The sequence below is a fragment of the Halyomorpha halys genome, unplaced genomic scaffold (assembly GCF_000696795.3).
Source record: "Halyomorpha halys isolate HHAL.00 unplaced genomic scaffold, Hhal_1.1 Scaffold58.1, whole genome shotgun sequence".
NCBI lineage: Eukaryota > Metazoa > Arthropoda > Insecta > Hemiptera > Pentatomidae > Halyomorpha > Halyomorpha halys.
Window position 1 is genome coordinate 2516027 of NW_027110919.1, and position 27057 is coordinate 2543083.

General features: G+C 29.9%; 2 protein-coding genes across 7 annotated transcripts in view; one reads left to right on the forward strand and one right to left on the reverse strand.

Annotated features, from left to right (window-relative positions):
- Positions 1-9512, forward strand: part of OstDelta (oligosaccharide transferase delta subunit) — a 14854-nt gene extending 5342 nt beyond the window's left edge. The window contains exons 4-13 of the mRNA XM_014438435.2: positions 594-748; positions 1508-1647; positions 3303-3475; positions 3558-3748; positions 3844-4047; positions 5620-5824; positions 6018-6203; positions 7491-7586; positions 7662-7737; positions 8716-9512. Coding sequence (XP_014293921.1) covers positions 594-748; positions 1508-1647; positions 3303-3475; positions 3558-3748; positions 3844-4047; positions 5620-5824; positions 6018-6203; positions 7491-7586; positions 7662-7737; positions 8716-8855 — 1566 coding nt within the window. The 3' untranslated portion in view covers positions 8856-9512. The remainder of the gene's footprint in view (positions 1-593; positions 749-1507; positions 1648-3302; positions 3476-3557; positions 3749-3843; positions 4048-5619; positions 5825-6017; positions 6204-7490; positions 7587-7661; positions 7738-8715) is intronic.
- A 4474-nt stretch (positions 9513-13986) lies between these two features.
- Positions 13987-27057, reverse strand: part of LOC106692524 (putative fatty acyl-CoA reductase CG5065) — a 33901-nt gene continuing 20830 nt past the window's right edge. For 3 of the 6 annotated variants that reach the window (XM_014438506.2, XM_014438507.2, XM_014438505.2), the window contains exons 2-9: positions 23643-23846; positions 21274-21519; positions 20884-21029; positions 18445-18554; positions 17917-18109; positions 17440-17679; positions 16498-16755; positions 13987-14989 (exon numbers count right to left, since the gene is read on the reverse strand). In XM_014438506.2, the coding sequence (XP_014293992.1) occupies positions 14839-14989; positions 16498-16755; positions 17440-17679; positions 17917-18109; positions 18445-18554; positions 20884-21029; positions 21274-21519; positions 23643-23840 (1542 nt within the window). In that variant the 5' untranslated portion in view covers positions 23841-23846 and the 3' untranslated portion in view covers positions 13987-14838. Of the gene's footprint in view, positions 14990-16497; positions 16756-17439; positions 17680-17916; positions 18110-18444; positions 18555-20883; positions 21030-21273; positions 21520-23642; positions 23847-26646; positions 26755-27057 lie in introns of those variants that run through there. The other 3 variants (XM_014438508.3, XM_067049031.1, XM_067049030.1) reach the window with 2 other exon arrangements.

Genomic DNA, 27057 nt, shown 5'->3' on the forward strand with positions numbered 1-27057 from the left:
CTTTTTTTTTTTTTCCCGTATTGTTTTTGTTTTATATACATCTCCTGTACTTTTTTAGCAGCTTTATATTTTGAGTATTTTTATATGAAACTTTTACTCTTCCCTTTGTTACTTGTTTTTTATTCTTTTCATTGTATCTTATCTTTTTATTTTTATTCCTATCATTGTATCTTATCATAGTTTCATTTTGTATCTTTTTAGCCCTGATGAAGCCCTGCAAAGTGGGGCGAAAGGTTGGAAAATAAATAGTTGTAAACTATTTTTGTTTCACTTTTGACCGCAACCCTGACCATCTTCTTATATATCAATTTTTACGGTTAACTATATATACATATATTTAATATTATCTTTTATTTTGCACATGGTGTGTATTTTAAAAATGAACTATTTAAGATTGGTCTCTATCATTACGTCTCTCCTATCTCTCTTGTTTCTCATTATGAAGCATGAAGTTAATTTTAGCTTAATTGATCATCATATAAACACATTCTGTATGCCTTGAACATGATGTAATTCTTTATACGATCCTGAGTGTGTGACATCTTACGTATTAGTTTCCACTAAATTATTTATGTTTTCTGGTTGTTTTTCAGTACCTTACTTCAGTATTGCAGAAAGATGCTTTATCAACAAGTGATATCTACCATGCCATAGAGGGATTAAGAAGTAGTGGTCAAGCAATTACTAAAGATCCAAAAGTTGAGAAAGCTATTCAAGCAGCCTTAAAAAAAGATGATTCTGTATCTAGGTAAGTTAACAAATATTTTTGTTTCCCTAATTATGTTATTTTACCTACTTATTCAATTACCTATGTATACATTTTATTTTCCACTGCTCTCATCACTTCATTTTATTAATTCCATTCTGTAAAATTATTCACTTTGTGTCATTCTGTTTATATTTCCTATACTCATTGGTTGTTATCTTGTTCTGTTCTTATCCCAGATGAAGGCTAGAAACTCTGGCCGAAACATTGGCACAATTAAATAAGTTACATCAACTTATTTGTGTTTCATTTTGACTGCACCCCCAACCATCTCCTCGTTCAAGTCATCCACGGTCAACTATCTCTCATAATTAACAAATATTTTTATATCTGTTATGAATATTTTATTTGTTTGAACATCATTACTTCCGTATTTTCATCAATTACAATTTTATCATTATCAGTAACGTAACTTATTAAACAACTTGGATACCGATTTCAGTAAACAATAGCTGCATACAAATGATAGCATATTATTTTTTTTCTAAAGAAACCCATTTATATATAGATTCCATTGATAAATTTCTCAATCCATATCTGTTAATAAAATTTTTCTAAAGTTAATCTGTAATAGAATAGGGAACCTGCTTCCTATTCTATTTTATCCTTCATAAAAATGTTAATATTTTTCTCCTTCCTTATTCCACTTTCCTTTCTAAAATTCTTGTAAAATGATTTTTAAAATTCTATATCCCAATTATTGTTATTATTTTTACTGCATTATGTACGTACTGTTATCAGCTTAGGTTATACCCTACATGCAGCATCTCTCCCAGTGATCGATGGAGCATTCGTGTTTGACAGAATAGAGGATATCATCTTTCAAGCTGATGAGATCGATGGGAAGTATCTTCAGTTTGAAGGAGGTCTGAGTATCACGGGTAAGTTTCTCAAAACAAAATTAAGTTTACTAATTTCTTTAACACTTTAACTGCTTCAGCCGCCTACAGGTGGGCAGTGATATCTGTGGTCCAGGCACTTGAAATTGGGTAGTGAAACCCATGCCCCTAGTGCTCCAGCCACATATTTGCAGGCTGCATTAAGATTTGAGAAATCAGAACGATATATTAATATACCGACGTTATTTTTAATGATATATATTGTTGATCTCTTTAGTTTACAATTTAATTTAATTCACCAATTTATTTTATTTTTATTTGCTTTTTTTAATTACATCAATTTTTATCTTTGAGGGAGAGCATTAGATTATAGCTAAAGTATTGAATAAGTGTAGTGCGCTGTGTAATTTTGTCTTAACTTTCTTCATATATAATAAAATCTGTACCGCTACAACCCATGGAGGGTCAGAGGTTCAGTACTTTGGAATGAAGTACTGTTACTTGACCAACAGCCGTGCAGGGAGGTGATGTAGTCAGAATCATGCTTGACCGCCAGATTTTTACTCAGTTAAGGGTACCTAATTTAGGAGGCTGGGAGGACCCCAGGAGGGCTCCAGAACCCACAGGATCAACTCACGGCTACAGTGTAACAGAAAACAATTTTCTGCCCGGCTGGATTCAAACTCAGGCTCTTGGAGTTATATATATATATTGAGCTGTATATATGCTCAATGTAATTTTAACTCATTATTTGTACTGTTTCATTAGTATTTTAGTTCATTAGTTTCTTTTTTTATAATATTTCTTGATTAATAAATATGTGTTTTTATAATTAATAATTATATTATGTCTTAGCCTAAAATAAGGAGAAAATATTGACAAAAAGTGGCTTTAAAATCACCTCATACTTAAATGTCTCTCTCCATCACTCTTATCAGCCCACTGTTCTATGCCAGTGTGTAGCCTATAGCAGCTTATGGGTTAATACTTCAATATACTTAGTTTTATTTTGTGAAGGGTTCCTCAATCATTATTGTTAAATATGTTTCATGAAAGTTTTATTAAAGTTCTTTTTATACTTCAATCGTGATCAATTTTTCGGAAGTCTCTGTTCATTTTCAAGTTATAAATCTTAAGTTTGTATATGTACAATTTTTCAACATTTCTGACCACAATAATTTCACATTTTGTTAAATTTAACAGGCAAAAAACAAGTATCTATATTTTAAGTTGTATTGATTCATTTACCTGTTAATTATGGTTATCTTTTGTTAATTTTATTTTTATGTAGTTGTTGCCATATATTGTTAACAAGTACTATTGTGTTGAAGTTTGTGATGGTTGATTTGATAAAAAAAGGCTATAGCAGATTGAACTGAAGCACTGGTCTCCTTCGGCCAGCATTTTTTTATTTTTATGAATGTTAAGAAGAATTAGCTTATTTGTGTTATAAGATTTATTTGTGGAATCATGTCTCAGAAGGTTAAATAAACCTGAGTCATGATTCCACAAATTTCTAATCACTTGTCTTCCCATCTCAATACTTGTATTTGCTATAAAAATTAATTTATAATTATGCCATTAAGAATATTTTATCCATTTCTTTATTGAATCACTTTGTCTAGTTGTATTTTCCCTACATTGTAAATTATTTTAATATGATTCCTGCTATATATGATGATAACTTTTTGTTATAGCTTTGGTAATAAGCGGAGCTTACAAACTGTCAGCCAAATTAAATAAAACCCCTGCCATTAGTCCTGACCAAGCAACAAAGTTTTCAAATTATTTTGTCACACGTAAATCTGTTCAAACTCCAAAAGGTGCCTGGTCTTTATTAAACGTCCTTCAAACTCTTACAACAAACAAGGTAAAAATAATAATTGTACTTTTCTTATTATTTGTTCAATTTTACTTGAAATATATTATTTTTTTCATTTGGCTCATTACAGTTTCACAGGCCTATTGTTGTCAGTGTACGAAACATTGATTCAATCAAAGGAGTAATGTCTATTGATGTTACTGATCTTTTGGGAAAAACTCCTACTGGTAGCCCTTTTCCTGTTACTCTTGAATCTTTGGCGAGGATATCTGACAACACTATTGTTGCTTCCAAAATTAAATTTGAGCCACTCACAGAAAAGTATATATTTACATATATGTCTAATGTATAATTCTATATGTATAATTTTTAAATACTCTTATGTCTCATCAGAAACATTGTTTCTTTTAATGTAGGAGTTCTTACCAGTTAAAATTTCCATCTGGCACAAACCCAGGAGTGTACAAAGCTACAATTAATGTAACTCCTAGTGATCAATCACTCATTGGTGGAACTAATAATGTTATTGAAATAAAGATAACAGGGCAGTTGGCTGTTACTGACCCACTTCTTATTGCGGCTGTTGATTCTGATCACTTTTTGCAACCCAAATATAACAAGTAAGTTTATTTATATGTGTTCATTTAAAGTGAATGAAATTTTACTATTTCCAATTTGAAATAAATTATATACTAAGTTCTTGCATTCCTCAAAAATTAATTTCCATTTCATTATTAAGGAGATTTGAACTATTAATAGATTATGTATTTCTTCAAAAATTTTAATAAATATTTACATTTTTAAATAAAACAAATTATTATCCATTTCTACTTCAAATCCTTTTGTTAATCTGAGCTCTCATAATTTGTGAATACTCTACTGGAGCAAAGTACTCAATCGGTTATCCATTATTGATAAAAGTCATCTACTGAGGTAAAGGGAATGTGACTCACAAATCTGTAACATCTGCTAGTTTCTTCCTGCTGGTATGGTTCTATTGAAAATTTAGAAATTTCTCTTCCTCATCTGGTGACTGTTTTTCTATGCTATTGTTTTCCAATTTGTTATAGCTCAGTAATATCTTAGATTACTCTAGTCGCCTTAGAGATCTCTCAACAACTATAGCGGCAATCTTGATCTGTAACAATGTTCTGATGAACAGCTGAACCTTAATACCCTAACCATCTTTATATCTTCTTATCAGGAGATCCTGACTCATAAATTTTCTTAAATAATTCCTTATTGATTACTTGGTTAGCTGTATAAAAATGAAAATTTTAATCTTTACATTTAAGGAATTAGTTGGTTCTTTTTTATTCTCTTGTTCAGTATAAGAATCTTACGATTCAGCTGCCTTCTTAATGTACCCAGCTCTTGTCATAGACAACGATCAAGAGATGTAATAGTTTATATGTTTGTGTACTGACATTTTCTTCCTCCTCTGGCATTACAGACTGGAGTGGTCATTGGTCTACTTCAACATCCACCATACGGTTGCCCATTCTCCAGATAAGCCTTTCTCTAGTCAATTTTCCCCACATTTTACCAGAGCCTGCCAAAGATTTTCCTTAAAATCTGCTATTATGGCTAATCTGTTTAGGAAATACTTTAAGGAAATTATATCTGTTTTCCTATTGCTCTCCAACATACTCATACTCTTCTCTAACTATATTGTTTTTCTTATTAATTTCTTATTGAATGATAATAAAAAACTAAGGCTGACTCCTCTGTTGAAAATTAATTATTTATCTACTTAACCTTTCATAATTGTTGGCATTCTTATAGGTAGATTTTATCACTGCAGTAAATCCAATGGTCTTGTCGTAAAGGCTTTCCATTATTTATTGCTAGTCAAATATATCTCTGAAATTTTCTTATCTCTATTCTATGCCTTTTCTGAAACACTTATGAACTTAATGAGATGTAGATAGTTGACCGTAGATTAATGCTTGAAGAAGTTGGTGGGGGGGTGCGGTCAGCAAAGAACAACATAAATAAACAAAACCATATTTATTTATTTTATGGCATAAAATAAATAAATATGGTTTTGTTTATTTATGTTGTTCTTTGCTGACCGCACCCCCCGACAAACTTCTAAAAACTTATGAACTTAATATGGATTTAAATTTAAATATTCCTGATCTAACTAGTTAAAAAATATGATGTTTATTTCTTAATTATTCTGTCAACAGGGTAATGTTTCCAGAGAAATTTGCTCAGGTATTGGAAATCGATTCTCAGCAACACTTAGCTTTAAGATTTAATCTTAAAGAAAAATCTAGTGGTTCACCAATTAATGTCCATCAAGCTTTTGTCAGGCTTTCTCACTCTGTTACCGGACAAGAATTGATATTTGTTTCTGAAAAAGATTCAAACAATGGATATAAATTGGATTTGGTAAGTTATTCAAATGTTTATTGTTTATTTAAGTCTATTTTTTCTCTGTTCCCTTATCAACTATCATTATTATTTTCTTTTCCTTTTTGTTTAATTTCATTCACCTTCTGGAATTCTTAAACAGCTTCAGGCATTAGCCTGGCTGTCCACTGGAACTGTGTAAGATGTATGTAATTGTGAACATTTGTTTTAGGATATTGGTGCAAAATCAGCTGAATTTGGATCTTTGCCTGGGATTTACAATTTGGAAATAATTGCTGGGGACAGTGTTTTATCAAATTCACTTCAATGGCATGTTGCTGATATTAAATTATCTTTTGCTGGTGATGCAAAACAGAAACCTAGTCAATCCATGTTTTCTGTTAAACCTGAAATCAAGGTTTGTTTAAATAATTTTTATATCAAATATTTTTAAAATACTTTTATTTAATTCTAATATTTTATTTAAGCCTCTGTTAGGAGCAATTAGCATGACAGGCAGAGCTCTGATTGTTTTTTACAATATTACAATCTGTAGAATTCTGCTTATTCTGGTATTCTTCTACCTCTGCTGAACGCTTGGAGCCAACCTATTCAGTTTATTTGCATGCTCTATAGAAAGCTGTTTGCCCCTTTTTTATTTCTCAGGCATATTATCCCCGTATTCTTTACATGCTAGTCCAGTCCAAAAAGCAAACAAGAACATGATTCTAGTGTCTTCACTTGATGTTGATAAAGTAATGTATGATGCATCCGGAGAGCGCAAAAAAGCCAGAGATTATCACATTCTACAATGCCACCATTTGTAGCAATAATAATGCAGACCAAATGGCCATAATGCCAAACGCTGGCCAATATTCATATATTTTGTAATGGTGAGTACTAGTTGTATTAATTTGCAAGTATCTTAACTCAACAAACAAGGACTATTTCGTAGAAGACCTTTACTGATGCCATTTAACCCATTTGGTGTTATAATTAATAATTGACAAGTGGTGATAATTGAACCTCTCCTTCTCTTCAAAGACAAAGATGCTCAGGCTGCAGGTCAGGAACATTTTTGAGAACTATGAATATAATAAAAATCACATGTTGTGCTGTTTGTCCATTTCTCTCTTCTGTTGAAGTTAAGCTAAATGACAATGACTCAAAATGAACTTTTAAACTCACCATTATAATAAATGATTTAATTTTGTACCCTTAAAATTAAGCTAATTTATTGCTAGATCTAAAAATTTTCTTTTAAATTTTTCTAAAAATAAAATTTTTATTTTAAAGTAATTACAATTTTTATTTGTTTAAGTGATCTGGAGATCATTGAAAACTTATGACATACTAGAATTAAAATTAATGTTTAGAAATTTTAAATTCTTTTATGTGTCTGATTGCCTGTGTACTCCATCAGTTTTATAATGTAGCCGATGGTTAAAAATTTAAATAATTTAAAATTATTAATTATCAAAAATAATTTTAAATATTTTTTTTCAAAATTAATATGTATTATTATTTTGTCATCTTATTCTTATTGTATATTGTTACGTGATTTTTTAAAATTACAAATAACTAACCTTATGAATTAATTAAATTTGGAAATTGTGATTTTCTTCCACTTCTAAATCTTATATTCATAAAATAATTAGTTTTCAGTTTTATTTCATATTGGATTCAAATATATTTTTTTCTTTAGCACTTGTTTCGTGAACCAGAAAAGCGGCCTCCAGTTTTTGTATCGAATCTTTTCACAGGACTGGTATTCGTTCCTTTGATTATCCTTTTTGTTCTGGTAAGCATTCTTTAATTCTTTGCGATTTAAGATCTCTGATTTTATTTATAATTAACTTTAATCTTCTTTTTTTAGTGGTTCAAGCTTGGAATTAATGTATCCAACTTTAGCCTACGACTGAGCACTTTAGGTTTTCATCTTGGATTGGGATGTAAGTTTTTTCAATTTTTTTTATTTTGTTTCTAATTATACTCAAGGATAGGATGATGTTTGTATCTCTGACCCATTCAAGAATGACGAGTTCTGTATAAAGCAGTATCTCTACTATGTAAGAGTTATTTAGAAAGGTGTAGGTAATCAGAAAATTCAAGCTAGAAATCAGCCATGCACTCAAATGTTAAAGGGTGAATTCATATACCAGTTGTTGTGAGAAAGGTTGGATTTCTCTGACTAATACGAAAATTGTGGCACCACTGACTCTTGAACTTCTTTTTAACATGTTTAACTGTATTGTAATGCACTTGCAGAAGATGAACTTACCTGACTATGCTCATTGATGAAGCCAATGTTTGTGTTAGGTAATAGATCTAGTAAAGTGTAGCAAGGCAATATTTTCATCTTAAAATAATTTTGCTGTTTATGATATCTTTGACATTTTCTTCATCACTATAGAATAGAAACTTCTCACTTTTACAATTTATACATGCAAATTATAAGAAATTCTAGTTAATCAGTATAAAACAATTATATATTATTATTCTGTTAAAATTTAAATATAATTGGTTCACATTTCATAAATCAATTTGATATACACTAGAATATCGCTTACATACATAATCTTATTGTTGCAAGAAAGATTTGTTAGTGCATTGCTTGATATGTTTGAAAGGTGAAAATCTCAAATCATCATTATTCATTTATGTAGCCCATATTTGTTAGACAAGTTCATACAACCAATATGCAAAGTTCAGACTACTATTATATTACACAGAGTGTCCATTTTGAATTGTTATGAATATTTTTCTTAGCCAAAATGAAATGTGAGACTGCTTCTGTTTTTAAAGTAATAAACACTGTTATTAATTATAAAAATATAAATTATTAAACTATTATCCAATTTAAATTTCAAACTGTATTTCAGATTAAAAAAACATATAATTAATGTCTAATTTTTTATTTTATTTTTCAGCTATATTCGCCCTATTTGTGTGTTTCTGGTTGAAGTTGAACATGTTTGAAACTCTGAAATATCTTCTCGTCATCGGAGCTATTACTTTTCTTTCTGCTAACAAACTTTTGTCATCTATTGCAGCAAAACATAAACCTTAGTCTATGTGAAATACTGGGAAAACAGCAGATCCATCTATTTTAATGTCAGTGTTTTCCATATATACTTTTAAAAGGTTTTTAAAAATTATTTCAAAATTTTGTAACATTCCTATCACCAAAATTTCTTTTATAAAGAAAAGATTTTGTTTATATCAGCCCACTGTCGATCAGATACCCTCTGTAGTATGTATATCTTCTCTGACTGATTAGAATGTTAATTTAATTTATTATATAATTGGATTATTCAACTTTATGCCAAACTTTTGTTTCACATTTTTATTGTATGTTTTTTTTTTAATGGTACTGTGTTATGTGCAAGTTAATTTTTAAAAAAATTGTCTTTCACGGGATTTTTTTTTGTATTTCTGACATTTATAATTTTAAAATATTTATTTTTTTACAAGAAAAATTAAGTTTATTTCTACAACAGAAAATCTATCCTTTTTAAAATGGATGGAATACTTTTTTATATTAGGAACTGAAAAATTTTCAGTCATCAAAAATATATATATTTTATAAATTACAAAACAAGTCCAATATATATATTAGATATTAACTTAATTTTGTTAATTATATTTTGTTTGTTTTTCCTTAACATGTATGTATCTTCTGTACATGTATGATATTTAAAAAATGTTAATAAATCTTTTTTATTTATTTATTGTTCTTTAATAACCTCTTTTTTTTTTACAAGTGTTTCTAAACTTCAATTTATTATTGTACCTCTTTATTAATGTTATTTAGCTTGTAGCTATGGTAGGCCAAAAGCAGAAAGACCTAAAGGAAAACCTTCAAGTTGTTTAAAAGAGGAGAACCTCTCAGAGAAAAACATTGCATACTTAAGATAATTCCCCTTATATCCTAGGAAATGATGCTTTTCCTACTAAAGCATCATATGAAACTACCTTAGATTATTTACATGTGGGCTGAGGATGCTAGGCTTGATATTTGTGTCTAAATATGGTAGTAAGTCAAAACTTGAAGTTTTTAAATGATTAATAAATTTATGAAGTTGAAGATATGAACTTTAAAGAAGTTGAGTTAACCACTATCCATTAATTAAAAATAATTATTGAATTACTTATATTTATGATTTTACTAAGAGTAGATATTATTTCTTACAATTTTTTATTATATATAAACATTAAAATTATAAGATTTTTGAAACATAAGGTTAGGTATCTCTAATGTCTGAATTAAGTACTGGTTGGTATTAAAGTTTGAAGGTAATTAGGTAGAGCAAACAGACTTTTAAGGATGCTACTACCAAATTGAGTGGTTCCTAAATTGGGGTTCACTCTATTAACATTATGAAGATGAAATATTTGATATAATACAGCTCTAAATGTTCATAGTAATCAACTTACAAATAATGTAAAACACCTTTTGAAACCTTCAGTTTCTTTTATACTACTATTTAAACAACTTGGTGTTAAAGTGTTACTGTCACAATGCTTGCATTTTTTTGGGAGGGAGGGGGATAAGCTGTAATTCATTTCTTTATAACATGTTTGTAGGTACAGTGAAAAATGATATATTACCCTTGAATTGGAAATGAAATTACCTTTTCTAAGAAAAATATGTTTGAGGTGAGCTAACTCCATAACTTTTATCCAAATTTGGGCCTATAATACGAGCCGTTTCTCTTAAATACAGTTATGTCAAAGGAAATATCTAAATGTAAGCAAAAGTAGCGGACGAATCTAAAGGAATTGATGCTACACCCATCCTTAACTTTTCTCCAATTAGGTTCTAATCGGAAGGCTGTTTCAGAAGTTAGTTCAATAAAGGGAAATATGCTTACGCAAAAGTAGTAAATGGGACCAACTAGGTTCCACAAAAATAATCTCCAGTACCCAGATTCCCGAAGATTTTATCGAAATCGAATTGAAGTTCGATCGATTATGCACGAACACGTCTTTGACTACAGACAGACACTGAATCAAATCCTTTAGTATTCAATAAAGAACAAACAATAGATCTGTATTGATAAGATACCAATTGTTTGATTGGCTGTTTATTGTTACCTTCCAGTTTAAAATATGATTTAGTTTAAGGACAGCCGATGTTCATTACGCTTTTCATCACAACTTTTGAGTTCAAATTTTAAATAGAATACAATACAGTGTCTACATTTTTCTTAAACAATATGCAGTAAATAAAAAAAGTCTGCATTCACTTAGTATTAATTAAAGAAGTGGGTTAAAAGCAAAAGAGAAAAACAGATGAGACAGTTTATTTATTTTTTCTTGTTGAATACAGGACCTTTTGATTAATTTGGTACATTTTAAAGTTGTTTAAAAATTATACAAACAACAGAAAATGATAGAGAAAAAGTAACAATACGTTTTCACAAAAAAGTCTGAAAACGCGGCATATATGCATTCTATAACAAAATAATTATCAACACAAATCATTTTCTAATGGTCTTTGCGACCTCCTTCATTTGTTATTACCTCTCTCAAACGATTATTCATTGTGTTAAGTTTTTTTTTTTGTAAAAGTAGGACCCGTTTTCAACCACTCCTCCTTAAGGACCTCTCATAGTTGCCGTTTATTTCTTATTTTGTAATGCCTCAGGCTCATTTTAAGATCCTACCAGAGGTGCTCTATGGCGTTAAGGTTAAGGTCGGACGATTGTGGTGGTGCTGTTAACTGACCTAGAGCATTGTACAGCAACCATTTTTCGACCCTTCTGGCACGATGTATAGGATCGTTATACTGTTAAAAAATAAAATTTGATCTTAGAACTAACTTGGTAGCACTGGGTCGCAGATTTTGTTTTAAGACATCTACCTATACATATTGATCCATCATTCCCACGATGATCTTCAAGTTATCTACTCCAGCTGAAGCCATAGAGCCCCAAACCATGATCCCTCCTCCACCGTGCTTAACTGTCGGGCATAAGTTTTCAATTTTATGGCTTCGTTTTTTCTCCTTTGCTCTTTAACGTTGCCATCAGCACCAAAAATATTAAATTTAGACTCATCCATGAAAATTACTTTGTCCCAAAAACTGATAGGCTTTTCAAGGTAATTTTTCGCAAATGCCAACCGCTTAGCTCGGTTAACTTTGCTGATATGCGGCTTCTTGCGAGTCCTTAGCGATTTTGAGATTATTTTTTTTAGTTAATTACGTACCGTTTGAGGTGTTACTCCAATGTTGTAATCCCACAATAAATTGGTAGCTAATGTAGGAGCACTCATTGTAGGGTTTTCATGAACACTTCTTAAAATAGCACGCTCATGATATCGTTGAAGCTTTTTGGCCGCTCTGATATAGGCCTACTTGCAATGCAACCTGTTGTATTATAATTTCCAATAACAGCCTGAACCGCCGAAACACTTTTATAAGCAATTTCGCGTAATGATTTCCCTGCGGTTTTACGATCAACAATTAACTGCCTAATCTCTCGAGAAATTTCTATTTTGAGCAGTTGTTTTCACTTGACTTTTATTCTAACAGATTCGTTTAGGAAATAAAATTAACGAAAACCTATATTAATGTAAAAAAATTAAATGTTTGTTTACATTCAAAGGATTAAATCAAGGTGTATGTAGACTTATTAGTTGTAACAAACAATGGCAAACATTTATTATAAAACGTTTTTTATGTATTCAATTCTGAAATGATATTATAAGCATGATTTAATCTTTTTCAGACCTTTATTTAATAGAGGAAAAATAAAGTATAACTTTAATTAATACATAATAATGTAAACTATTTCATAAATGAATTTATATTGTGGTGTATGTAGACTTTTTTTACTAACTGTATGCTACATGTGGTATAGTGGCATAGTATAGTGGTATAGTACGTCGGGGGGAATCAGGAAGATACACTCTCCCTTCCCCCCGTCCCCAACGAAATGTATGAAAAATATTATTTTTATTGATTAATTATTGGAGAAGATGATCGGGAGGTGCAGTCAGCAAAAAGAACATAAATAAACAAAATAATATTTATGTTCTTCTCCAATTATTAATCTACGGTCAACTAACTACACCATAATATTATTTTTAGATAATGATTTACTATTAATTTTAGTAGATTAATGAATGGAGATGGTCGGAGGGGTGCGGTCAGCAAATAACAACATAAATAAACAAAAAATTATTTATTTAACAAGTAAAACTTGAGTTTTAGCCAACCTTCTCCACTTGACACCCTGATGAAGACCTGAAACTCAGGTCGAAACGTCGGTATAAATAAATATTTTTTTGTTTATTTATGTTGTTCTTTGCTGACCGAACCCCCCCCCTCCCCGAACATCTTCTCCAATCAATATTATTTTTATATATACCAACTTAAGATTCGTATTTTGAGTAATACTTATGTATTTATTCTGTATTTTGCGTTATACTTCTGTATTTTGAGCAATATTTATTTTTTGTAGTATTTGCTTTCTTCTTATTCTTAATTCCCCCATCCCAAAAAAAAATTCTACGTGCGCCCCTGATACCTAAAAAAGGCGGCTAACAGATATGGTCTATGTACAGAAATGCTTTCAGAGAATTTTTATGAGAAAAAGTGAATTATACAATCCAAAATCTCATATTAAAAATAGGGCCACAATGAACCCTAAATTGGCAGTTTTAGGTAATAATTCTGAGTATTGTTTTGTCTGACGGATTGTTGTCTGAAATATCATGGAATTTGTAAAAGCTATGTCAATGTAAGTAAATACTTTAATCCGGTCATTCTTGTCATTATATGCTCATGCTTTGGAATAATGAAATATATTTTCAATAAAATAATTTCACTAGTTCTTATTTCTTGAAATAATTGAGCCATTGTAGGCAATAGTGGTGCTAGTCAAACTTGGAGTTTTAAGATATTCAAAACTTTAGGGAAAGGTCTGTAAAGTTTTTTGCTAAAGAGCAACTGCTTTTTATGTTGAAACTAATCAGTCACAAGACTACCAACCATTTAAAATCGGTTGAAGCTAATGTATTTTGTAATTATTTAAATAGTTTTTTTTATTAAAATTAATTTTTATGAAAATGGAGGGACTTACACCACTTTTGTACCATTACTCCAATGGCTCAATTGTTAGCATCTTTTAAAGAATCGTTTATATATATATATATATATATTTTAAGGAATCGTAAGAGAGAAAGATAAACAATATTTCATGAGTTTTATTTTTCACAACAAAAATAGAAACGAAAATATGTCTATAATCATTTGATAACTTCCATAAATAATCCGAATTCTATAATATTTATTAACCAGGAAACAGTGTAATGGAAGTTGTTTAAACTTATAGGGTAAGTACATTACCATATACATGTAATACCATCAACCTATTGTTTAACATTTGCACTATCTCCTGTTTAGTGTGAACAACTTTTTTCAATTGTCTTTAGTATTTATATAGCTGTCGAAATACTCAATCAAGAATGATTGTTGACATTTTAAAATAAATATTAAAAAAATATGAATATCTTAGGTTATTAAAACAGTTCGCAATATAGAATTAATGTGTAACATATTTCTCTTATATAGGTACTGTTCAACAAGATACATATACGTATTGTATATTTACACTCACTTATAACATATTGCGATTATTATTCCAAAACCTCTTAGGTACATTTGTTTTACACTATAGTTAATATGTTTTGGAATCAGGGTCATGCTATGTATTACATACTTAGCATCATATCATGTATATTTGTATCATATGTATATATTACTAATATACATCATATCAGGGTTGGTAGTAAATGTGATCAAGTGCTATTTTTGTCAACATCACTTAATTACTTCTACTTTTAACACGATGATATGTACCACACTTATGTCTGGTAAGAGTTATACATAAGCATTATTTTATACAAAAAGTTCCATTATTAATGTAACAACATTAATACATTTCTGTGATTAGTTTTAATCTTAAAGATTAAGGAACCTTGTGAGTCTTATAAAACAGATAAAAAGTTATTACAAACAAAGGCACTTTTGATGGTAACAGTAATCATGTCAATTTCTTAAACTTTTTCATCAATGAAAAACAAATGTTCACAGTTTCAATCAGTTTTTTCCTTGTTGAAGTGGATCTTTTGAGCAACAGCCAGCAGAAAATAGCAACAACAGTTGCTTGTGATACCATGTGAAGTATATACATCCTAAAAAATATAATAATTTTGTATAGCATTTTATAATTCTGTTATATATTTCATTAAGTACTTCTTTGAGTATAATTTATTTTTTGAATGGTAAAAATTTTACTTCATGGGCTCTGTAATATACTTAATTAGATTTTTTAATAAATTTGAATTTTATTTTAAATTTAATAAATAATTTTTTTTTAAATAAATAATTTTTACAGGGTTTGAGTTCTAAGAAATTGTAAAATATATTTTTTTCTATTTCTACTTTGCTAGTATATTTTCATATTCATTCAATTATGATAAATGTATCATCAACTTATTTTGCTAAATAAATTAATTGGAAAGAAATTGAAAAAATAAAATTGTAATCATTAAATGAGAAGTATTTTATTGAAAATCAATACTTTTGGAATTTTTTTGTTTAAAAATTATTATGGGAACATCTGATGCATATAAGTTAAATTTGTATTGATAATATTTTAAATTTTGAAATAAACTTTGTCAGTTTCACATGTAGAATTTTAATTTATCAAAAAACCTTTACTTTAGAGAAATGTTTATATTAACTTTTGATAGAAAAGTCCTCAAATATTCTTATTGGAAGATCACTGATTGACCGTGTGTATTATTAATAAATGGAATATGGCATGGGTGCATTAAAAAAAAACTGAAATAGTAATAACTTTTTATTTGAGCCAACATTTCGCCCCACATTGTAGGACTTCGTCAGGGCTAAAAAAGATACAAATTCTTAACATAAGTAAAAAAGTAAATGGAAAATTACAAGGGTATAAAATGAAATTGTACAATTTCATTTTATACCCTTGTAATTTTCCATTTACTTTTTTACGTATGTTAAGTGTTTGTATCTTTTTTAGTCCTGCAACGTGGGACAGAACTTTGGTAGAAATAAAAATAGTCATTACTATTTGTGTTTTTTTTTTACTGCATCCGGACCATATTCCATTTATTTACAAATATTCTTACGTAACATTTTTGAGGAAACCTTTTGACCATGGTTCTTAATAGCTAACTAGATGTAATATAGGAATACATCAGGCCTCGAGCTTCCTTTTTTCGCAATGTGTTTTTACTAACACTTCAAAATGACTTTTATTTGACAAAGCTTGGTGCACATGTTTCCACTCGACCCAATGACAATTTTGTAGGAATAAATTGGTCAACTTCACACTATTAGATGGATGGTTTATTTAGAAATTTAGCTAAATATCCTCTAGAAGTAAAATTTTTTGGTGGAAGAAGGTGTAGGGGTGTAGAAAGACAATTTCTTTCAATGAAACTTGTTTTGTGTTTTTTTATAGTTTGACTAAAAATAGTTTTGTGAAGGAGAGGGGTTGTTATGTCACCACTTTTAAACAGCTTGACCACTTTTTTATTATTTTGTAACTACTATTCTCTTCTTAGATATCGTGAATAATATCAGTCCATGATCCTGTTTAAATTCTTTGTATTTATCATTGAACTCGTTAGGTGATGCTATCAATATACTGATTATCACTTACCTCATTATTTTTTGTCTCGCTATCGGAATAGTTTTGGGATCCTCCTTTAGGATATACTTTCTAATGCCAAGAACATATATTTCAATATATGATGCCCAATTTATTGAAGTTAGTTCAAAATTAAAGATATTCTTATCTTCTTTTAACATACTTTTCCAGAGTGTCATCATATTGTCATTTTTAAACCTGAAATTTCTTACAGTAAAGAATTCCAAGGTAGAGGTTGCCTTCAAAATTTTATCCTGTATGCGCACCATCCTGAAAGATTTAGAATTAATATAACTACAATGAACTGAAATCATTTTGACCAAATCTTTACACATTTACATTTTGGGTTATTAAGAACATTGTAAATATTATTATTACCAATATTACTAATTGAAATTAGTCCTAACCATTTATCTGAATTCATTTATTCAGAAGAAAACATATGTTCTCACTGCTCTCCTGTAAACTTGTGTTAGGCTTAAGAAATCCGGTTAAAAATACTAGGATGCTGTCAGTAGACTTGATAAAGATGCTATCAAGTTCCAAATTTTTGAGAAAATCTTTAAAAAAATTAATTTCTGAATAATGGTTAACAATTGTGAAAATATTTTTTATAGTTAATTTTTTTTTATTTATTTATAATTAATGATTTCATCTTTCTTTTTTATCCAGTCATAACATACATTTTTTTACTTAAACCAGCTTTATTTTTATTAGTTCAGATTAGCAAGAGCCTTCTGTTGTACCTTTAAATTAATATTTAAATTTATCCTAATACTTCAATCGTTCTTAGTTCTTTTTCAATTTTAAAAACTGATCCTGTGTGTGGTCATTATTTAATCATTTTTTTACAATTTAACATTATTTATAGCATAATTCATAAAGTTATTATCATGTTATAATCTCTGAAATTTGATATGAATATAATTTTAAATATGTTGATTGCTTACTTACATTGGTTCTCTACCACAGATTATGCTGAAAAAGTCAAATAAATATGCAGGGCATCTTTGGAAAAGTGTCACTGCAAGTTTATGCATGAGTTGATGTTTCTTGAAAGAGCCATCTGGATACCAAAAAACATCTGCTGATGGGTAAGCATATAGATAGTAATGAAACCATTTTTCTATGTCACCCCAATAAATAGGATTGCATGTTCCAGTTGTACAATTGTAGACTGGTATGTTGTGGGGTCTAAAATAAATATAGTATATAAAATATAGTTTATTCAAAGTTTTGATCCATCTCATAATAAACTTAAAAATTAAAATATTAAATAACAAAATCTGTTTAATTGCATTAATTCTTTGATTTACCTTCCGAAAATTTATTAATGTGTCAAATATACTATATTGCTATGATAACATAAAAGTCACTTGCAAAACTAAAGATTACATTGTGTTAAAAATAATTATGAATGAATTTGTTCACCTGTAAACTGCAGTATGCCAGGCAACGGCTATACATAGGTTTATCGCTGCATCTACTGGTACCAAATCTGCAATACAGTCGCTATCACAGTACAAAGATCTGAGTATCCCTTTGCATGCACCAACAAATATTCCTGTTGGTCCATTCATGTTATCAACCCAGCCTGGTATAGGTTCCTTCCATGCTGCAGTGACTGAAATGAAATGTTCATAATTATTCTCTTAAAGTTAAACAAACCAATAAAATTTGTCTTAAGCTTTGATCAAAAATTCATTTGGAAGACTCTCATAGACAACTTAACAAGCCTAACTGTTAAAAACAATAAATATAAGACAAATAATTCCATGGGTGTCAATTCCATGATCATAATAGATGACGGTACTAATATCCTTAATTGCTGTGTGGTATATAGTAATAATTTGTTAAATATTGCCATGTTTCTTTTTAAATTATTTAAATAAAATTTTTTCATTTGAATTGATGTTTAAACATTTAAGTGTAATATACAAATACTTACATTTAACTTACCTATTGATGGCCGAATAATTGCAATTGGTAATATTCCGTTTTGTTCATTTACTATTTGTTCAGCTAATGCTTTTGTTAGGGTATATGTATTTGGTCGACCGTCCAATAATCTGTAAAAAACTTTCTTTCTCATTCTAAATTCTACAGTAAAGAAAATAGTAATATATCTGTCTTTAGAGCTGAGAACTACAATAAGTTTGAATATAAATTGTGGTTTTTTAATAATTATATATTTTTAAAATATAGTTATGTAGTCATAATAATTCAAAATATATATAATTTAGTTGAAATGCAATTGTTTTTAATTTCACTTACTTATATAAATGTATATGTATTTTTTTATCTCCTTCCTAATCATTTCTGACATGGGGAGGGGAGAAGGGTTACCTACTGGGTACCATCCTATTCTAACCATGGTGAGGGTCAAGTTTTCATTTTGTGAGACTGGCACAAAAATAAAAGTTGATATTTTTAGGCTGGATTCAAACCGGCATTATTGGATTTATGAGCCAATTAAAGTTAACTTTAACTTGTTTGGTTACAAATTTCCCTCATTTACTTATAAATGAAATATACAGTAAAAGGAAGTATTGAGATTGTGCGAAATTTTGAATCCCAGTTTTCAACAGAAATAGATGTTTCAAGGTTCCATAAGTCTACAGCCAACTACCAAGTTTCCTAAAAATGCTCTCTGTATGTAACAGAGTTTTTTTTTTTTTTATTTTGTTGTAGGGGAAAAATCTTTCATAAGACGTGGTACAACAATAAAAATTATACAATAGCGTGAGATTCCTACTTACTGAAAAACTACCTACCAATTCTTATTTACCATTGTCAAGCATTACTTCACGGGGCAGAAGGGCTATCTGCCTACATCTTTGTATATCCTATTTAAGCTAGGCCATTGCCTGGCCTCTTCTTTCTCGCTCTTGTGCTCTGAGCCTTCTACTAATTTGCGCTACATAGTCTGCTACAGCACTAAAATTTTCCTTACCTAGTCATCATCAAGGTGACTAAGTTTTCTGGAACTAATTTCTTGCCTGGTTTCTCTTTGTTTGCTCTTCTTTTTCTTTAGCGAAACTTGGACAATGGAAGAGCAATTGTTCCACTGTTTCATCCACAGAATCACAAGTTGGACACAATGATCCATCCTCCAGTTTGAAGAGGTCTAAGTAGGCCGTGAAACAACCTGCAGTTGAGTGAAGTAATAATCTACTTCTTCATGTTTCCGGGATATCCGTATTGATACATTGGGAGTCATATGGTGGGTCCATCTTTCAGAAGATGATGCATTCCTGGGTCTCTGCCATCTTTCAAGACTATGCACTCTTTCTTCTTTTGCTAATGTAGTCCATTGAGCATCCGGCTCTCTTGTTTCTTTTGGAACAACCGGGTGCCAAAAGATCTATTGGAGGCATGTCTGTGATGACATAGCAGCTAATGGAACTGGCTACATTAGCTAGAAACTTCCTCTGGTTCTCTCTTGGTCCTCCAATATTTGGCATAATCCTAGCCAATTCATTAGTCACTTGCATTGCTCTGGTGCTAACTTTATGTAGATATTCATCAAACCGAAATCTGGTGTCAATCTACACCCTGAGATATCTAATAGATGGCTTGGATAAGATATCGAACTCCCCGACAGTAAGACTGATAACCTCTCTCACTTTTCTACTGGTTATCAACACAGCTTCAGTGTTATGGTCCACCTGTGATCTCGTAAGTTTTCAACCCTAACCCTAGCTAAACGAAAAGTTGTATAAACAATCCAAGAACCCAAGAGAAGAAAAATTTCACATCAATTTTCGATTATTTTAATGAACACTATGTATAGTTATGACCAAAAAAGATGAATCTGTCAAGTATGGTTAGGAGAATAAAAAATGGGGGCTGTTTCAAAACCTTAAAAATAATTAATTTTTTTTCGGAGGTGATTTTCTTTAAAATTACCTGCAACACTAGGAAACCTAATAGAGCATCATTTGAAGTAGAGTAAATTTGCTTAAATATGAGCCCTAAAACAGTTATTTATGTTCAAGAGTTCCTGAAATATACATTTTTAAAAAGCAACATTTCATAAAGAAAAGTATTGAAAAATTAGTAGTTAGTGAATTTATTTATGAGTCTGCCAGCACTCAAATTAAAGATAGTTGAATGTACCTTTGTAGGAATAGTAGTTTTTATAATATGTACCAAAATGAATTTTAGAAATGTTTATTTATTATTGTTTGGACAATATTTTTGATTTATGAAAAATAATGCACAGGAGCCATTAGATGCCAGAACCCAAATTAAAATTCAACTAACTTGTAATTTAATAAAATGACAAATTAATTAATTAAGTAGTCATTAATTATTGTCTGCTAAAGGCTTAGGTACCTAAAAGTTAGAGATAATTCATTTCTTCATAACATTTTTAATTTATTTTATAGAACTTACTTTGGAGTAAGCACATCCAGTAATTCACTGTCAAGAGTCTGAGCCGCGGTTAGAACTTGTTCTGGTGCGTAATTTACTGGGTATATTTGTTCTTCATTTTCCAACCTATTGCAGTTACAGTAGGCAGTGGAAACGTGTATCAATGCCTGAAATAAATTAAAATTGAAAAGAAAGTAGTAATAATATCCATTAATTTGGAAATGAAATAAATAATGCTTGTTTTTAGGCTAAAACAATTTTTTTATGTGAACATTTTATATTGATGTCAGTCATATTATAAAAATTTGGAACATAGGTCTGACTAAGAGAAATTATAAAATAATCAATTTATAGCAATATAATTATAATCATTGTGAAGTTTTGATAATAACATTTGGGTTGATTACTAACCTCTAGTTTGCTCATGTTGAGCGCCAGGTCTATGATGGATTTAGTGGCTGACATGTTTATGGCCACTGACTTCTTGAGAGCTTCATCAAACTTGACCGTAGCTGCTGCATGGAAGATGACAGATACCTTACTCCTTAGCAAATTTTGATCATCCAAACTCAGACCTAATTTAGGTTGTGTTATATCTCCTTGGATTGGTATTATCTTCCCTAAAAGTCCATTTCTTCTGCGAACCTCATCGAATATCTGAAATTTTATTAGATATGTTAATTATTAGCATTGCTCCTGAATTAATTGTTTTTTAGAAGTTTGTGTGGAAAGCAATATGGGTCTTTTAGGTTTATTAGTAGAAAAAAATCAGTGATAAAAATTTAATGTTTTCATATAAGCAAGATAAATCAATTAGTGTAAGGTGGATTTAGCCATCAGTTGTTAGTTGTGATTTTCTTTTTAAAACAAACCTATAATGGGCAAAATAGTTTTGGATCTCTGATTGGTCAACTGCTTACCAATAAAAAGAATCAGACGCACTAAACTATATCGCAATGGCTTTACAACCTTCACTTGATAAATATGGTTCTATCAGAAGACTATTGGGGAAAAAATTCATCAATAATCAGAAGCAGAGGAAAAATAATTGAGTCTGCACAAAGTTGGTACCTTTAGTACCATCGTTATCTGCTAGTGAGCAGCACCAATTGACAATGGTGCCACCAGGATGTAGCTACTGCCTTATGAGTAACGTCAGATTTTTATTATCATATATTATGCTTTAAGAACTGTAAATTAAGCAGTAATAATAAAATATTTGCAGCAAAAAAAAAAAAAAAGATTCCAAATGTAACACTATGCCGCTGAAATGTTCAAGTGTGCCTATAATAAATTGTGAACTAGAATGAAATTGGAGACTAAAAATGAAACAAATAAATATGAAAATAACCACATCTTTACTATTAAGAAACAGTAAGTGCTTCAATGGGTTAAAAATATGAATGTTAAAGGATAAGAACATAATCAGAAACAATTTTTAAAAACTAAAATATAAATGTTATAAAAAATTAATGAATAAAAGAAAATTAGCTATGATTGTATTTAAAAACTAATTAACATTAATAAAATGTAAATGAATTAGTAATTTCTAAATTTGTTTATACAAAACTTTATCATCGTTCGTTTAAAATATTTTTATAATTATTAAATGATCTTTCTACATCATCAAAAAACATAGTGGGAATACACTCATCCCCACTTAAGATTATAAAGTAAGATTATCTAGTTGATGTTAACTGGAAGCAACTGAATCATTTCCATTTAAATCTTATAAATATTTTTTCAAATAATTAGGCCAGTAGTAATGTATGGCAGTGAGACATGGACTCTAACCAAGGAAAATAGAAAAGCTCTACTGGTTTGGGAGAGAAGAGTCCTGAGAAAGATCTTTGGAGATGTGAAGAAGAAACACGAAAGAAGAGCACAGGTGGAGAATTAGAAGCAATGCCGAACTAATAGAATTGTATAGAGCCTGATATCCTCTGTGCTATTAAGAAGAGCAGGCTACAATGGTTAGGACGTGTGGAAAGGATGGAGCCCTGTAGGCTGCCTAAAAGGATGCTATATAGTACACCAGGAGGAAAAAGGGCAAACCCAGGCTCGGTAGTTTGATGATTTGGAGGATGAATTAAGAAAGATGGGAATTGGAAATTGGAGGAGTCCCACTGGAGACCTCGAAGCATGGGGAAAAACGGTGGCAGAGGCCCAGGTTCTGGAAGGACTGTAGCGCCCAACAGTGAGTGAGTGATAGATATTTTTCAAAATATTAAGTCCTGGATTTTTCTTAAAACATTTTTTATAATTTCTTTTTTTTTAAGTTTCCCGTAGCATATAACATTAATCTAGTTTTCTGTTTTTTTGTTTAGTTAACATAAGACTAATAAAAATAATTGAGGTATCTTATCACAATCTGCACAAAGTTGGTACCTTAACCAACGTTAATGAATGTGAAATTATTTCTTAATAATACAATATTCATCATTTAATATCCCTTTTTTGCGCAGTGGATCATATTTGCATCTATTTCGAAATTAAGATTTCAATCAAATTTCTAGATCCTAGATTTAAATTTGAAAGAAGAAAAGGATGCACTTAGTTATGTTGTTTTAAATAATAATAAATATTACTGCTTCTAAAGAAACTTAAAAACAAACTAAACTTTATATTTGAAGAAGTCGATTATTGAAGGTGCTGTTATTTTGTTGAGTGTTTATGGTTTTGTTCATTGAAAATGAATCTATGATCGTAATTTTAGACATTAGATGAACAAGCATGGTTAAGTCTATGTTGGATTCTTTATCTATGATTAGATTACTAGCCGTGAGACTGATGAGATCTTGAAGCCTTTCCTGAACTTCCTGGCCCTTTTTTGGCCTGATGAGTAGGTAGATGGTTTCTATGTCTGAACAGGACCTTAGCAACTTCTCGACAAGGACTTTGCCCATGAAGCCTGTACCTCCTGTGATGAGCACTGACCGCCCTGCGAAGAACTCGGGTATATTCTTCAGTGACTCCATCACCTACTGAACAGACATGGGTAGTTAAAATAAAGAAATTATTTAACATAGGAAATATATAAAAAATTGGAGCAGAGTTTACTAAATTAGAGCTCCAATGTTGCTACCTCATAATTTCACTCTATACTAAGTTGTGATGAAACTGGATGGGTTCCTTATGCAAATAAAGTTTGATTGATATACACAGGAATTATTTCTTATATAATAAATGTTGGCTAAATTTTCACTTAGACCTAAAAAAAAATTCTTAACTCTCATCTCAAATCATTTCTCAGTGTCAGATTCAATGTAGAAGCTGGAAAACTCTTTAAATTGATATACTTCCCCACTAAAAATTTATTTCAAAAGAAATTAGTTGTATTGTGAGAACTTCAAAGCTCCTACGCCCTGTCTATTTCTAAATTGTGAAAAATTTATAACTAAGAATTAAGAGTACTGTACTATGTTGAACAGAAAAAACATAATGTTTTTTCAAATGGAATATAATTACCTGTCTATAGTTTTTAATACCTTTCAACCTCTCAATAAAAAACAAATTTTTGGGCCAGTAACTAATTTAAATTTTGAATTAATCAAATATTCAGTTTCAATTATTAAAATTATAAAAAAAAGGCTGTAATTCATAGCGTTGTCTTGGGATGGGAAAATAATTCTGCTAGTTTGGTTTTCATGAAATTTGTGGATGCTGTTTGTTTTCAGTGATGCTAGTTTCAGGTTCATTGGTTTATAAAAAAAATATTTTCAGAATTTTCATTTTATCGTGTTCATTGATAGTTTATTTTGATCGTTAATTAAATTGTGCTCATTTGAAAATTGATTAATTTAACTATTTATAAATTGTAAATTGTTTTTTATTATAAATATATTAACGGTTAATTGTCTTGAATTTAGTTGTAAAGTAATAAATTTAGAAAATTTGGAATATTAAAAAATTGTTCTAGGAAATTCTCCCTGCCCCTCTACCCTCTTCCAATGAAGATTCTCAGTCCAATACTTGTTCCTAGGTCAGTGCTTTGTTTTGTAGACTAATGGGTATTCTGCTTGGCTACAATGATAAGGCTCTAAAGACCTTGATCGAATTTTGAATCGATGACGTTATTTCATTGAATACTTCCATCTAATGAGTTTTTTATTATTCTAAGCGCGCTCGTTTCAATGAATTGCTTGTACTTAGTTTCTTAATTCGTTTTCACTACTTTCAGTGAAGTTGGTAACATTATTGTACTTCATAATGAATGGCTAGATCCCGTAAATCAATTATTTGAGAAGTTAGATTTCCATTTTATATTGTTTTTATATGTTTTAACCCTTTAAGTGCCCATTGTATATTAAAAAAAAACCAACAACAATATAACGTTATGTACCGATAGCATCTTACTATTTGCATTCCAAGCGAATACTATTTCAAAATAAATTTATCAATCGTTATAAATGTTCTAATTTCATCACAAAACAACTGACAATTATTAGGAGATGGTTCATTATTTTAGTTACCATATCAGTAAATAGAAGGCAATTAAATAGTTTTTCGGAATCATGCTAGTCATTAAGAAAAAAATTAATATAATTTTGAGTTCCCAAGCTCCACCGGTTGACGTGTGATTTGGATGCCAAATAAAATAGTTAACTCATTAACATTATTGACAATGTTTTTTTTCCAAATCAAATATTGTCTTTCTGAGACAAAAATTATCACACCTTGAACGTAACTAAGAAATGTACAGAGTTCCTTATTTCATCTTATAGCTGATTTAGTTTCAATAATTAGTTATGGGCGAAGATATTACAACTGATCTTTTCATTACCAATCCATAACAATTATATTTAATCTAGCAATAGTGCTAGTTTTTGTTATAGTGATAGTGTTAACAAATTAAATTATACTCTTGAATTATTCCTCGAAAATGATCGATGATCTACTATTCGTTAACAAATTTCAACTGGGTTTCCATAGTATGTCTCCCAAGACTGAAGAGAAAAGCTCTAGAATAACCGTGTGTCTGAATAAATAAATAATGAATAATCTGTGTTTGAATTTACTTCCTGTTCTATAACTTCCTTACTTCCTATTCTGCTATAACCGATAGCAATAGAGTTAAAAGTTCCAGTAATATTTTATTTATAACCTATTTGTACATTACAAAATCTTTATTTAAAAACACTAAGCATTTTACTTATGACCGGAGATTACGTTACAATCTGTTTTTCTTATGCTCGGCAACTTAAATAAACTATTTGTACTGTATGATCAAACTGAAGGACGCATGCACTGTGCGGATTTTCCCTTCTAAATCCTCTGCCACATGCGCCACCAGTTTTGAATACTGTTGGAACTAGCCTAATTTGTTTGAAATAATAATTGTTAATGTTAATTATAATAGAATGAATATTATATCATTTTGACCTGATTCTACGTTTCAATATCCCATTTTCCTTACTCCTGAAATGTTTTTTAATGCCTTTTATACCGAGTGAATATTCAAAGCTCATATGGAGCACGGTTTTTATCTACTAAAGTTATCATAAAAAAGCTTGTTTTTTTGACTGACTACATCTTACCGGATTTTTTTTTTCTGAATAGAGTTCTTCAGAATTCGTAATTTTTTTATTTTTTTTTGCCAATAGCTTTTTTTCTCTTAGGTTGTTAAGAACTAAATTGTTTTGAAAGGCCAAGATTTTTTTAGATATTTTACTGGTTATTAGTCTATAATGGCAAGCTAATCGATCAATTGCATGTTAAAAGAGTTATAAATACAATATCTTTATTAAAATTTGTCATATTGTAAAAGTTTAATATAAAAGTTACCTGCATAGAAGTAGTGTCAGTTGCTAGGATTAATCATTATGAACATTAATGGGTCTTTGACCTAAAAAAGGTGCTCCGATTTAGCAAGAAGTGTTGGCGTCACCAATGCAGCCGAAGTGCTACATCATCAGGGTGTATCTTTTGTTCCTGTTACACAATTTATTTACAGATCTTTAAGCCGTTATTTAATTTATAAAATTCTCTAGGGTTCTCATTAAATATTGAATGCAAATTTTTAATTTATTTAACGGAGCTGGACCTCGTGGTTGTAAGAAGAAAGGTATAAAATAGTGATAAATATTCATTACGTGGCTGTATTTCGATCTATATTGCAGCTTATCTGGTCTAAAAAGAAAATGGTGGAAAAAAGAACGAAATTTAAAATAATATACAAAATTAAAAGGAAATACA